Genomic DNA, 14,405 nt, shown 5'->3' with positions numbered 1-14,405 from the left:
TGCACTCTGTCTTTTGTTCAGTTACTGTGTGGACACTCAAACCATGAACACTTCAAGGTTTTTTTAACATTATTCGAATAATCCAATCAGAAGCCAGATTCTTACAGAGGTGTGCCATATTAGAGTCTCTTGGGTTGCCGTTGCCATTGAAGTTTTAAAAAATTTACAATATAAAGTGAATCAATTATTTCATAACAGCTACTTCCTCAATGAACAATATTTTCACTTTATTTCTGTAAATTATTGACTGTTTGCACTTTGTGCGACAATCTAGCAGTTCATTAGTTTACCCGGAGTGAGCTAAAAATAAAACATCTAAAGATTTTCTGCCATTCGCTGTGATTGATTGGCATCTAAAAATGTTTGATTCCTTGTTTCTACAGAGAGCTGTGATTGTATAGTCATGAAAAAATGTCAAAAATGTTCATGGATTGAGTCTCCGCACTGTAATTAGATCAATTCTCTTACTATTCTCTATTCTTTTTGTACTTTCTGTACTCATACTAATGTTTTGTGGGCATCATTCAAGACATTTCCATGGCATGTCATAGATATATTTTACTCTGAAAACTTTTATTTTGGCATTTGCATTGCTACGAAGCAATCCCCAGACAAAAATCGCGACGTGCACTTTGCAATAGGCTACTGTCAATCAAACACGTTGATGCCACCTCACACGCGTGTGTGATTCAAAAGGCGCCAAAACTTGTCAATTGTTTACAAGTATTATGGGCCACACTCACCGGGCCTATCCGGGCTGATCCAAACGCATGTAAATGACGTCAACTTGTTTGATTGACGGCAGTCTATTGCAAAATGCACGTCGCGATTTTTGTCTGGGGTGGCCGCATAGCAATGCAAACGCCGGTAAGACATTTCCATATCTTAGATACATATCCTGAAAACGTTTATTAATGCAGACAATGAGTCATGGAAGCATTTTGGTTACGGTCCACTTAAATATGATATCCTGACAGAGCACATATAAGAAGTGTACTTGCACAGGGCTAAAATTATTAACAGCTGTTCGTCAGACTGTCTGGCCAGAATTAGAATTTGTCTGGTTGAATCTTTCCTTGCCAGTCATTTTGAACAGTCATGTTGAGCGAGAAACAGGTATGGCCAAGATTAAACTAATTTGGCTAGTTCATCATGACCAGCGACTGATCATGACCAGCTGTTATTTAAAGCACTGGTTGTAGTAAAGTATTACTAATTTTCATCCAAGAAATGGGTGCTTATATATGACAATCAAAAAATGTGTTTTATGGTTGATTTTTGTTGAATGCCAAAATGTAAATATGAGGACAAATTTTACTTTCCACTCAGTGGGTATACCCAAGGGTATTAACATGGCTGTCAACTCTCCCGGATAAACCGGGAGTCTCCAGATTTTGGACAGTATCTCCCGGTCTCCAGATTAGAGTCTCAAATCTCCCGGATAATTCCCGAAGCTGACCATTTCTTGTGAGACTCAACTTTCACAACCATAAAATTCCAATTATTTTGTGTTATTTTAAGTCGCTAACAAAATCAAAACGTTCCTCATAAACTGTTCTTGCAAGCAGGCCATTGTAATATAAGCGATAATCTGATTGGTCAGAAATAAACCAATCACATCAAATGTTACAAAGCGAAAGACGTCTTTTCGCGCGCTTTTTGACGTGCTGTGACGTCATGTCCCTTCCCTATCAATTCTCCAGATTTGAATATCTCGGGGGGTTGACAGCCCTGTATTAAGCTGTACTTCAGGGTACTATTTGTTGCTACTACCCCCAGGACATTTGGTATTGACACTCCAGGACATTTAGGTGCTGCTACCCCAGGGCATTTTGTACTGCGACCCCAGGGCATTTGGCAAATTTACTATTTCATTAATATTTTAATTCTTACGGGAATGCAAAAACATGCCATGCGTGAAATCTATGGTTCAAACAAACATGGCTGCCACATGAAAAATGCAAGAATCTATTTTACTGTAAAAATTAAATAATAATCTATAGGAACCTTGCTAGTATTCCCAGCCATTGTCAAATGTGATTGTAAAACTGTGAAGTAGATAGTTGATGTTGAGGGAATTGAGCAAAAACAGGCAAAGAGGATAATATTTTTCTGTATTCTTCTTGAACAAGTTGTGAAAATGTTTTAGGAATCCAAGGAGACACTGTTATTTGCTGAACGCTCTTGACTTAAGGAATGACTGTATGACAGTTATTTGTAGATAGTATAGTATTGAATGACGTGGCTCTAACATAATCGTAACATGTAAAATAGAGTTAAAGAAACAATAAAGATAATGTTATGCTGTAAACAAAAAAGTGTTCTAGATTTAAATCCCCTTTACTACAAAGTGGCAGCAATTGGGATACTTAACTACACCTACTTTTTAAAAAAAAGTGTACGAGGCCAGTCACTGAGAATCAAACTATGGACCTCTTGCTTAGTAGGCAGTACACTAACCAACCAACCACACTTGCTCCTTAAAACAAGTGTGTGAGGTCAATGAGGAACAAACTTATATGGACCTCTTGCTTAGCAGGCAGCACACTAACCAACCAAGCCACACTTGCTCCTTAAGACAAGTGTGTGAGGTCAGTTAGGATCAAACTATGGACCTCTTGCTTAGCAGGCAGCATACTAACCTACCAAGCCACACTTGCTCCTTAAAACAAGTGTGTGAGGTCACTGACGATCAAACTATGGACCTTTGCTTAGCAGGCAGCACACTAACCAACCAAGTCACACAGCAATAAAGATCACAGGGCTGTACCCCCTCACTGGCCAGGGGTATCTCTCCAGTTTTTGCCAGAAATATCAATGGAATCATATATTCTTTTTTTATCACATGTTGCAAAATGACTTTGCCCCCCACCACCTGGCTGTCAATCTGTTTAGGTGTTCACAGGATAATGATGTTACAATTTATTATTTATAACTGGTAACCCTGCATACGATTTCTTGTGTGTTTTCTCTTTATCTCTTTAATAAAATGAGAGGTTGACAGGATTCATTATCCAAAGTTCTAATTGTTTCAGGTGGAGTTCAATCATTGAAGATATTTTTCGCTTTATTTTTGCGGTTTTTGTGAGCAATTGCACCCGGAAATACGTCACAACGTAAATAACCGCAAATGCCTCGCAGTCCCGCAGAAATCCCGCCATGCAAACTGTCATGACCCTGAAACACGTGCAGAGTCAACTTGATCAAAACTTCAACATAAAACTGAAGATTTAGACGTTTTTCTCGAAGTCTAAAGGTGAAAAACCATTGCAGAGTTAAGAGTTAACAACCAGTTACTAAATTTTCTCAGTCAATGAGAAAAAAAATTTGATTTTTGAGCTCAAACGTTTGCAGTTTGTTTTAGTGTTGGGTTTTCCTGGCCCCGCGAAAAACATGCCACCGAAAAAAAGGCAAAAAAATCGAAAAAGGTATTGAAATAATAATTGTTTTACTTAACTAAAGCTTTATATTGCTTTTTCATAAGTTACATTTTGATTTGGAAGAATATTTCAAGTAAAATATGAGTTTCTTTTTCGTCTTGTTGTTTGAAATACCTGGCAACACAGGTAGCCCAATGATCAAGACATAAGTTATTGTTGTTTATTGTGTAGAACAAAAGAGTAACAAATTGAAAGAAGAAAAGTCTGCCAAGCCTTCTGTAAGTATCAAAATGAACTTATTTATAAAGTACAGACCCAAGGCAAAAAACATTAAGGCAAGGGATTAGCTATAATAGCGCAGCGCAACCGTGACGTCATAAAAACGAAGACAAAGGCGAAATTCGGACAAACAAACTTACAAGTTTACTTTCAGCAGATAATTTTCACAGCCGATCGCTGTTGATCTTAGTTTACATGGGTTATTATTGTAACTTTAAGTAAAAATAATAAAATCGGTTCATATAATCCTCGTAGCGGTTAAACAGAATGCAATGTTTGTCCGAATCTTTAAGCTATTTTTAGGATCAGTGCGCTGCGCTATTCCCAAAGTTGAGTTGGCATTACAGTGCATTTTGGGGCTGTTATAGGAAATGAAACATGCTGTCTTAAAAATATGTCTACTCAAACTGTCCCAAAATGCAATGCAATACCAACTGGAGCCAGTTTTTAGCTCAACCTCAGAATGTCTAATACCAATGTTGGTTTACGAAACTGTACCCAACTTCACATCACTCCAACAATATTATCATGTTTGTTTGGATTTTGAGGTTTATACACGATGGTTGATGAAATCAGAACCAGAGTCAAGGATAGAAAGAGGAGTAGATGTGAAGGTACATTCTATATAACAAACAATGGGCTGCTCAGCACTCTAGAAATGAAGGGAAGCCCTAAATCTTGTATTTGAGAATGTAGTAGATTAGTGCATAAGACAAAAAATGGGTGAGACGTGGGATATTGTGTACTTCCAGAAATTATCCATACCACCCTCCCCCGCAGAGGAATTTGGAATTTCTGAGGGGTGAGGGGAGGGGGATCAGAGAAAGAATAAAATGACAGTGTGTTTTTGGAAAAAATTTGTAATTTCTGGGGGGTAGGGGGGTCTTAAAAAATCCTCCATTGGGAAAATAAAAAATTTCTGGAACTACACATTAGCAAAAAATGGATAGCCTGCAGCCCCCCTTCCCCCAAGTTGCATACATGAATTCTTGGAATAACTTTTTTTCAGTTTGGAATTGAAGATCTCAAAAAGGAACCCAATCAAACTGCATGCTGGGATGGAGTGAGGAACTACCAGGTACTATTGCAGTAACTATGGACACTAGTACTAATGCTAAGTTGCACTTGACCCATTATCAATGCACTGTGTACTACACTAAAAAATGATTCCTGCAGCCAGGAGAGGTCGTAGGGGGTCTTATCAGCACTGCCCAAATATCTCCACCCTAACCCTATATAAATTCTTCTAACTTTGATGTGGTTGACTTTCCAGGCTCGTAACTTCATGCGCGACCAGATGAAATTGGGACAGCAAGGATTCTTTTATCATAGTAATTGTAAAACCCCTGGTATTGCTGGTATTATCGAGGTAGGTAAATGTCTCTCTTTCTCTATTTTCCTTCCTTCCTTCCTTCCCTTCCCTCTTTCCTTCCTTCCTTCCTTCCTTCCTTCCTTCTTTCCTTCTTTCCTCCCTCCCTTTCTTCCTCCCTCCCTTCCTTCCTTTCTTCCTTCCTTCCTTCCTCCCTTCCCTCCTTTGTTCCTTCCTTCCCTCCTTCCTTCCTTCCTTCCTTCCTTCTTTCCTTCTTTCCTTCTTTCCTTCTTTCCTTCTTTCCTTCTTTCCTTCTTTCCTTCTTTCCTTCTTTCCTTCTTTCCTTCTTTCCTTCTTTCCTTCCTTCCTTCTTTCCTTCCTTCCTTCTTTCCTTCTTTCCTTCTTCTCCACCTCATAGTCCTTCTCATGCTTACTTAAATTGTTTTATTGCAGATAGTAAAGGAAGGATACGACGATCACACACAGTTCAACAGCAAAGACCCTCACTATGACCCGTAAGATGTCATGAATATTGAATGAATTGCATTAAAATGCTTTATTCTATCTATCAATCTATCCATCCTATTTCATCCATTCATCCCATCCATTTATTCTTTCATTTACTCATTCAGATATTTATTCGTTTGTTCAATATAATGTACAGTGTGTGCGACTATAAATGTGACTCATATTTCCTTGAGATATAAATAACAAAGAAACAACCACCATCTTGGTTGATCTAACAAGAGAAGCTAATAAGAAATCCTTTGTTATTGTCAACCAAGATGGTGGTTATGAAGTAAACCTGCACATGCTCTATTCTTCAAATTTCAGTAATGCAAAATGTTGTTGCAGAGCTTTCAATAAAAGGCAGCTACCAGCGGTTCATTGCTGGATACTTCACCTTAAACTGCAGGCTATTTTGACAAAAAATTAATTCATTGCCAAATAAAGTTACATACAAACACCCCTACTTTTTAGGACTAACCGCCTACTACGAATATTATTGAAAGCTATGGTTGTTGTCCTTTTTTGCAGTACATCAAAGAAGGATAGTCCCAAATGGCAAATGGTGGGTATCTCTTGAGGGTCTGAGTGTACTATTCATATCTTATTATCTTTTCTCTGCTTACAGCCTACTGTCTAAAGATTTTTTCTGGATATCTTAATCATCCAGATATTTTTTCTCTCTTCCCACCACTTGTATCTTTAAATTAATGCTTTAATCAGGAATTTTGATGTCAGGTTGATGTGAAATTTGTTCGCATGATGAAGAGGTTCATTCCTCTCTCTGAATTGAAAGAACTTCATCAGGTAAGACCTGTATCAAAGCAGCTCACCCCTTCCCCTCCCCCCCACTGTAAAATAGTCACCCCTCTGTCTGAATTCTTGAATCTGATTGGTTGAGGTGGATAATGTAATTTTTCACCCCTCCCCCCCCCCCCCCCCCCCTGTAGTTACCCATGTGCCCAAACTCTGGTTGAGGTAAGCTTGGCTTGATTGCATGATCAAAGTTTCACTTAAATTTTATCTTGAATTTTCTTTAGAAACACAAAATAAATGGAGGTCCATTGGCAAACATGGCTTTGTTCACAAGGGCTCGTCTGTCTGTCCAACCTTTGACACAGGGTATAACAAACAATTAAATAATCCATATTTTAAAGTGCAAATGAACCCTTCAACAATACTTTCAGTACTGATTCTACATGAAGTAAATAGTTAAATGGTAAAATATTTCTTGATTTGAGTGATACGTCTCTACGTTATGAAGGTTTATACTTCCAATATGCTAATGAGTGTGACACCTATTAGGCTTAATTAAATATACAAAATCAAACTGGTTCATAGATACAGTATTTAAGAAGTATCATTATTTTACTCATGGTTTACATGAAAGCTATTTAAAATTTTTATTTTCAAAATGGCCAGCATTTAGTATTACTAGTTACAACAAAAACACTCAAATGCCTTACCTGATGTCATCATCATTAACATATTGGAAGTATAAACCTTCATAACATAGAGACGCATCACTCAAATCAAGAAATATCTTACCAATCAACTATTTACTTAATGCAGAACGAATGTATTGTCAAAGGGTTCATTTGCACTTTAAGTCTCTATTACCATAGGCTAATGTCAAATTTTGTTTTGCACATGGTTATTTATTGCAAAAGGGCTATCCACAGGTGACGTGTGTAGTAACCCACATCTTGACCCATAGCAATGACAGTCATCAGTGTTCATGAATTTCTTTTTTTACCATTTTAGATGAATTTGACTATATTCTGAGCCTTGAAGATGAAATGCCAGAGTAGAAAATCCTTTTACTTTGACAAAAAGATGATTGAGGAAGGGCCAGTCATTTATTCTCTCATGGGATTCCTGTGTTGGAAAAAACGAGTGGCATGGGTCCAAGTAAGGGGCAAATATGTGAGTGATCGATATCTAATATTATCTTAATACTTATCCAACTAGTAAGGTACAGATTTAATTAATCAAATGACAAAAATCATGTCATAAAATCTGTTCAAATTATTTTTAATTATTTTTATAAATAAATATAGTTGCCATGGCAATGACCACGATCCTACAAGTTTCAATTTCGACCAATCATTTAACATAATATAACTTGTAACTGGGTTCTCTTCATAGTTGCTTTTATAAAGTTATGTACACTCAATTGCCTTTGATAATAAAGTAAAATGTTATTGTACCTTGGAGTAGGTCCAAAGAACAGAAAACAAATTGTTGCATTATGCAAACATTTTAAAACATTTTTGAGGTATGAATAGAGCTCAAACTACTCATTGTACCCTCTGTGGACCCTCCCCACCCCTTGGAAATTCCAATCCCCCTCCATGGGGGAAGTATTGATATTTTCTGGTACTACACAATATACCCTCCTCAGACCCTCCCCACCCCATGGATATTCCAATCCCCCTCCATGGGGGAAGTATTGATATTTTCTGGTATTACACAATATACCCTCCTCAGACCCTCCCCACCCCTTGGAAATTCCAATCCCCCTCCATAGGGGAAGTATTGATATTTTCTGATACTACACAATGTACCCTCCTCAGACCCTCCCCACCCCTTGGATATTCCAATCCCCCTCCATGGGGGAGGTATGGATACTCTCTATACTCATTTTTTTATGTATTACTTTTTTTGCTTTGTTTTTATCTATCCATCTTAAAAACATTTCTTATAACCGCTACATATATATTGATATACTGCCAGTATACATGTACGCCATTGCGCACTTAAGCTATTAGTCATCTACATGTAGGAAACAGCTAATAAATGCTCTTTCCCCCTCACTAATGTTGGTGCAAAAACATCACCATCATTTTCATTCTATTTATAAGTATCATCTTTTAACCTTTGCCGACATGTATATGCATTTTTTCTCCTTTATATCTGAATGAATTACCATTATCAAATAGTACTTTCTTTCCATGGTATCACATAGCATCCCTATTTTACCATTCACTACTATTCCTACTGTATTCACACTACACTACTGTCCCTATTATACTAGCCTGAGAATCAAGTCTGTTTCTTGTTTCGTCAGTTTCTACATCATTTGTCTTACTTTGCGCTTGAGTGATATTTCCCTCGCTTGTTGCTATGGCAACAGAGACATCACTTCCATCAGCGGCAGGTTGATGACTGGAATCAGGCATTAAATCGTTGTGAGCCTCATTATTATGTTCTTCATTATTTGGAATTGTTACAACATGTGCGTCAACATGCACATCTTCACCCTCATTATTACTGTCTATGTCAGTACCAAGCTCACTCAAACATAAGGAAGGAGAGGTACTGGGGTTACCAGGTGGACTGGACCCTAGTGGGTCTCTTGCCGAGGAGTCATGGGAATCAGCATTGTCTATTGCAGATGAATAATGATTCAGCTGATTTATGGAGATATTATTCGCTGAATCAGCAATATTTGACTGATCATTGTGTTGACACTCATGTAAATGACGGCTAGTTTCTGCCGTGGCTTCCACCCCTGGGTAAGGTGGAGGATCTTCTTCATCTGAGTCCTCTGAAAAACCGTTTGAAAGTCGCTTGTTAAATCTCTGCGATATTGATGAATTAATTGTCCTAGTTGACAAGGGTGATGGCACATGACGAAGCCCCCCAAAACGTGCATTTCCAAGAGTAGAGATGACAGATGTTGCTGGGCTCATTTGTGGAGACGGAGGATAAAGATCTGGGCATCGCATGACTGTAAATCAAAAATAACCACATTATGGATGCAGTCCCATAAATGAAAGGAAAGGTTGTTGAGGAATAGACCTGATTTGTCTCTGTGCAATGTTTTCCAGTGATCAGACCATTGACATTCCCTTGAGTATGATTCTTTGTTTGAGATGTATCTATATTCATGCGTCTTCTCATGCTGACAGCTAAGCAAAGAAACAACACTCTAGGGAATGACGTGGTCTGAAATGGGCAAAACATTACACCACAACAAATATATTTCAAATGGAATTTAGAAAATGAGAGAAAAACCCTTGAAACAGAGAAGACTACCAACAAGCAATTCTACTCACATAGGACACAGAGTTTGCACTTAGAATTTTTATAAAGGCGCTACATAAATACTTTTATGATTATTATTAATTGAAACCTGTGCTGGGTGCATTGGTGAGAGATGAGCAATCCAATAGCTACACCACTGGTGCTTCTTTGACGGCACTTACCTACGTCATATGAGGGTGGGGCACCTTGTCCAATAATGTCCGTTGCTGAAAAACTTTCAGACCTTCTTGGTCTTGCTGAGGACATGGTACTGCTGCGTCTACGCCTGCTCTGTTTGGTATGGTTGATTGCAATGATTGTTAAAGCGGCAAACAGTGCCGCACAGGCCACGCCTATTACTATCCCTGTGTAATGTACACTAAGGTCCAGTGTCTCTTTGTTGTCTGCTTTTACTGTCGATATCAAAATATTGACGGTCAACGATAAATCATCATTGATGATGATGATGGTAGAGGCAGTGACGATGATGGTGATGATAATGGTGATGGTGATGATAATGGTGATGATGGTGATCGTGATGATGGTGATGGTGATAGTGATGATGGTGATGATGATGGTGTTGATGGTGATGATAGTGGTGATGGTGATAGTGATGATGGTGAGGATGATGGTGTTGATGGTGATGATGATAGTGATGATGATGATAATGGTGGTGGTGATAGTGATGATGGTGATGATGATGGTGTTGATGGTGATGATGATAGTGATGATGATGATGATAATGGTGATTGTGATGATGATGAGTGAATTGATAAGAATGATGGTCCTAATCATGAGCAATGACAGTATTTTTTTTTCGTATGATGAAGCTGATGCAGATGACAATGATAGTATATGCAAAAATTATTATATTACCAATATCTTCAGATGTATAATATGCTTGGAATCCCTTGCCATTAGTGTTGCCATTGCTCTTGAATTCAATCCTCATTGTGTTGGACTTGGATACAAAGTTCATCTTGTCATTGTCTGGGGTCTTGCAGTATTTAATGATTCGAGTTGACCAGCTGTTCAAGCCATCAAAGACTTCAATATAATCACCACAACTGTACAAGTGTTTCTCCAAATCTATTTTGCTGTGAAGTTTGGTAAAAATATATTATTTCTTTGTTTACCATGGTATGCATAGTGGTACACCACTCGCCTCTCACTGCTGTGGTCTGGATTCAAGCCCAGCTCAGACTGGATCATATGTGAGTTGAGTTTGTTTGATGTGTTGTTCTCTCCCTTGCCACGAGGGTTTTCTCCAGGTTCTCTGATTTTCCGCCCTCCGTAAAGATCAACATATGAGTTGATTGTTGTGTGCTGTTTGTTGTGAATATAGAATGTGGTAGTGTGTGTGGAGTGAATCTCACAGAAGAGCCCCCTAAGGGGAGTGGTGGTTGTAAAATATAAGTTTCTTCATATGAAATATAACACATTAGTTAGCAATGGCAACACTAGTAACTATGCAAACTAAAAGAACCATAACTGACTTTATTAGGTCACAAAGGTAAGAAGGTGTAGCCTTATGTAAAGCCTTAAAGGCGAGTAAAAGTATTTTGATAATGGTAGTAACCAATGACAACCAAGACGTGGCCACTGTGACAATATGGGTAACCATCTTGTTACCATTGAAAAGTGGTAACCATAGTGATTTACCTGAATCTAATAGCAATCCTCTTTCCTTTGGGGAGACTCAGCTTCCAAATACAATCTACATTTGGTGGATACTCTCTAGGGTACCGTGGGGATGTAATTGTCCCTGTCAGCATTGACATCTCACCTCCGCATTCTACTTTTGATGTTACACTGCAGTCAAGCACTTGAAAAAATATCATAAAATATTAAAATGAATAGGTGAATGAGCGGGATAAGTTGTTGGAATAACTGAAATGTATTCCTAGTAAAGAAAGAAATAATACTCAAGGGAATGACATGGTCTGAAATAGGAAAACATTGTATCATAGCTGAAAAACATTCCTAGTAAAGAAAGAAATAATACCCTAGGGAATGACACATGGTCTGAAATGGGAAAACATTACACCATAGCTGAAAAGCATTCCTAGTAAAGAAAGAAATAATACCCTAGGGAATGACACATGGTCTGAAATGGGAAAACATTGCACCATAGCTGAAAAGCATTCCTAGTAAAGAAAGAAATAATACCCTAGGGAATGACACATGGTCTGAAATGGGAAAACATTGCACCATAGCTGAAAAGCATTCCTAGTAAAGAAAGAAATAATACTCAAGAGAATGACATGGTCTGAAATGAAGAAAAAAATTGCACAAAAGAGCACACATGTGGAAATCAAAGAGCCAGAAATACAGCATTCTTGTTGTCTACCTTTCTGGGCACATCGATTTCTTGCTTGTAATATGGCAGATTCCTTCAATGCTTCGTCATATATTTGTAGACAAGAGATCTTCCCTCTAAAGTAGCGATCGTCCGTACTCAGAGCACCAAGCCGAATTATCCCTGCAGTCTTTAATTCGATACTCCCAATATATAATGTTCGAACTTTTGCACCATCCACCCATAGCACAGCCACTCCTAAGCTATAGTCATAACTCAACCCAACGTAGTGCCAGCTATATTGCAGACTCACTTGATTACTACTTAGAAAATGACTGGTTCGTTTGTCGCGGCTGATAATACCTCCGTATAACGTATCCTTCCCCATCATCCAAAGGTTAACACCAACTCCATCTGCAGAGTAGTCAACTATTGGTCCAGAAAAACCAGAGTGATATATCCAAACTAGTATAGTTATTGAGTACCGGGTATCTGTATATTGGGTGCCTGGTATTTCAATATAGTTTTTGGGTGTTGCCGCAAAGTCATACCCTGTGTTTGGGGTACCTTTGGGTCCCTCAGTTAGTTTGGCTCCCACGATGGTACCCTTCTTGTTGTCATGGCAACTGATATCTGATGCTCCATGTTTGCTGTCGAGGGGGTAGAATGCTACAGGATTTACCAGACCTGAAAGAAAGAAAACAAGAAATGACTTAGATTCCATGACTTAGATCAGCCCAGAGGTTGTTTTACTGTTTGATCTGTGAGTTAGTCATTCCCTGACTTAGATCAGCACAGAGGTTGTTTCAGGGTTTAATCTGTGCGTTAGCCATGCCCTGACTTGGATCAGCCCAGAGGTTGTTTCAGGGTTTGATCTGTGAGTTAGCCATGCCCTGACTTAGATCAGCCCAGAGGTTGTTTCAGGGTTTAATCTGTGCGTTAGCCATGCCCTGACTTAGATCAGCCCAGAGGTTGTTTCAGCGTTTAATCTGTGAGTTAGCCATGCCCTGACTTAGATCAGCCCAGAGATTGTTTCAGCGTTTAATCTGTGCGTTAGCCATGCCCTGACTTAGATCAGCCCAGAGATTGTTTCAGCGTTTAATCTGTGAGTTAGCCATGCCCTGACTTAGATCAGCCAACGTTGAGGCTTCAAAACTGAATAGCAAAATTTGGAATATGATGATATCATACATTGTACTCTATTGTTTCATCTGATGTCGTTCAATTATGTTCAACTTAATATAATTAATTTCTAAGTAAATATATCATTTTAAGGATATCTTCGAGCGAGTAATAATAGATTAAGATCATAAAGTAATTTTCAGAAGAGTTTGTGTACCCAGCATTGAATTTATTCTCTAATAAATAGAGTGCTTCATCTGTAGTTCGTTTACCATATATTTATAGAAAAAACAAAAATTAAGTAGTATAGATTCGCTTGGAATTATTTTATTCTGATTGCGAAACAAAAGCGTTGGTAATCAAGCTTTTTTTGAAAAACCCACAAATTGATTACCAATTAAAGATTTCGTATTAAAAATCATATTTGAATATTATTATGCATGCGACAACAATGAAAATCATTAGTCTACGTTGACTTGGACACGCTAATTAATAAGCTTTACGAGATATATATCGACGAAAAAATAGATGTATGAAGTTCATTTTAAAGTTTTAAAGCTAGGTTTCTTTATCTAAAGGGTTTTGAAGCATCTTGTATTGGGGAGTTTATGTTAAAGGTCAATTTATAAACCACATTACCTTGAATGCAATGGCCAACATTGATAATTACTCCCAAAAAAATCGTCCTTGAAAATGCGTACATCTTCTGTTATTGTTGTTGTTTTCTATCCTAATTCTGTTCTCTTCGACAAGTAAACTTTATTTTGAGGTGGAGGTCGAGTTAATAGGAGACGTGTTGTAGATGTGTTTCAGCGCGTAAAGAAATCCCGTGAGCTACAACATTAAATGAGTGGTTTTCGGTCTATATTTAACTCCTTCACGATTTGAACAGTCTTAATATTTGTCTCTGGACCAGAGGGGCTTTAAGTACGGACCATAAAGATATCTTCAAGCTTGATTTAAAGATGATAACTTCTTGCTCACGCGGACGCTATCTTGTCATAACAATTTTAAATGTTAGTCTGTTTTGACTTCAATTTTCGCTTCGCTGGCTTCAAACCGATGACCCTGTTCCAGTGTTTAATTTTATCACGGCGGTAAATCGCGTAAAGCACTAAAGAAGGAGAATACTGTTCTTGGTAATATCTAGTTAGCTGTACTGTTTAATATCACTCGACCTACTCCCTGATAGGTTTTCGTAATATACTTCGTGTAAATGACACAGTGAAAAGAACAACTGCATATTTAAGGGGGCGCGTAACAATTATCCTCTCATATTACGTTATTCATCTTTCAAGGGCTGTATGGATGGGTGCTGTTTTGAACCGGATCGAGTTACTCTACTAATGTTATGCACAAAAACTGTGCCAAATATAATGATTCCTGTCAAGACAAATAGAAAACAATAAGATTCAAGGAGTGTAATTTATGTATGGCGCATCCTTAGCCACTCGTACCAAATAGAGGAGAAGAGAGTTGA

At 38.1% G+C, this 14,405-nt stretch overlaps 2 protein-coding genes across 3 annotated transcripts; one reads left to right on the top strand and one right to left on the bottom strand.

Moving 5' to 3' along the window:
- Positions 1-3,155: 3,155 nt before the first annotated feature.
- Positions 3,156-7,684, top strand: LOC116298448 (thymocyte nuclear protein 1). 2 transcript variants are annotated; one of them, XM_031706927.2, is made up of 11 exons: positions 3,156-3,256; positions 3,355-3,428; positions 3,612-3,658; positions 4,208-4,273; positions 4,669-4,737; positions 4,933-5,028; positions 5,422-5,483; positions 6,007-6,040; positions 6,214-6,282; positions 6,516-6,597; positions 7,240-7,684. In XM_031706927.2, the coding sequence occupies exons 4-11, from the start codon at positions 4,226-4,228 to the stop codon at positions 7,284-7,286; spliced, it is 507 nt and encodes a 168-aa protein (XP_031562787.2). In that variant the 5' UTR covers positions 3,156-3,256; positions 3,355-3,428; positions 3,612-3,658; positions 4,208-4,225; the 3' UTR covers positions 7,287-7,684. The 2 variants fall into 2 exon arrangements, with proteins under 2 accessions (XP_031562787.2, XP_031562786.2); XM_031706926.2 differs by having other exon boundaries at positions 3,173-3,256; positions 3,365-3,428.
- On the bottom strand, positions 7,494-14,203 carry LOC116298458 (uncharacterized). The gene is made up of 6 exons (XM_031706943.2): positions 13,565-14,203; positions 11,855-12,490; positions 11,167-11,329; positions 10,381-10,601; positions 9,687-9,917; positions 7,494-9,208 (listed from the first exon to the last, which is right to left on the bottom strand). The coding sequence occupies exons 1-6, from the start codon at positions 13,626-13,628 to the stop codon at positions 8,487-8,489; spliced, it is 2,037 nt and encodes a 678-aa protein (XP_031562803.2). The 5' UTR covers positions 13,629-14,203; the 3' UTR covers positions 7,494-8,486.
- Positions 14,204-14,405: the final 202 nt, after the last annotated feature.

The sequence above is a fragment of the Actinia tenebrosa genome, unplaced genomic scaffold (assembly GCF_029948245.1).
Source record: "Actinia tenebrosa isolate PJP-AT-01 unplaced genomic scaffold, QUT_ActTen_1.0 PGA_scaffold4__44_contigs__length_22323623, whole genome shotgun sequence".
NCBI lineage: Eukaryota > Metazoa > Cnidaria > Anthozoa > Actiniaria > Actiniidae > Actinia > Actinia tenebrosa.
This window is presented reverse-complemented; position numbering and strand designations above follow the sequence as displayed.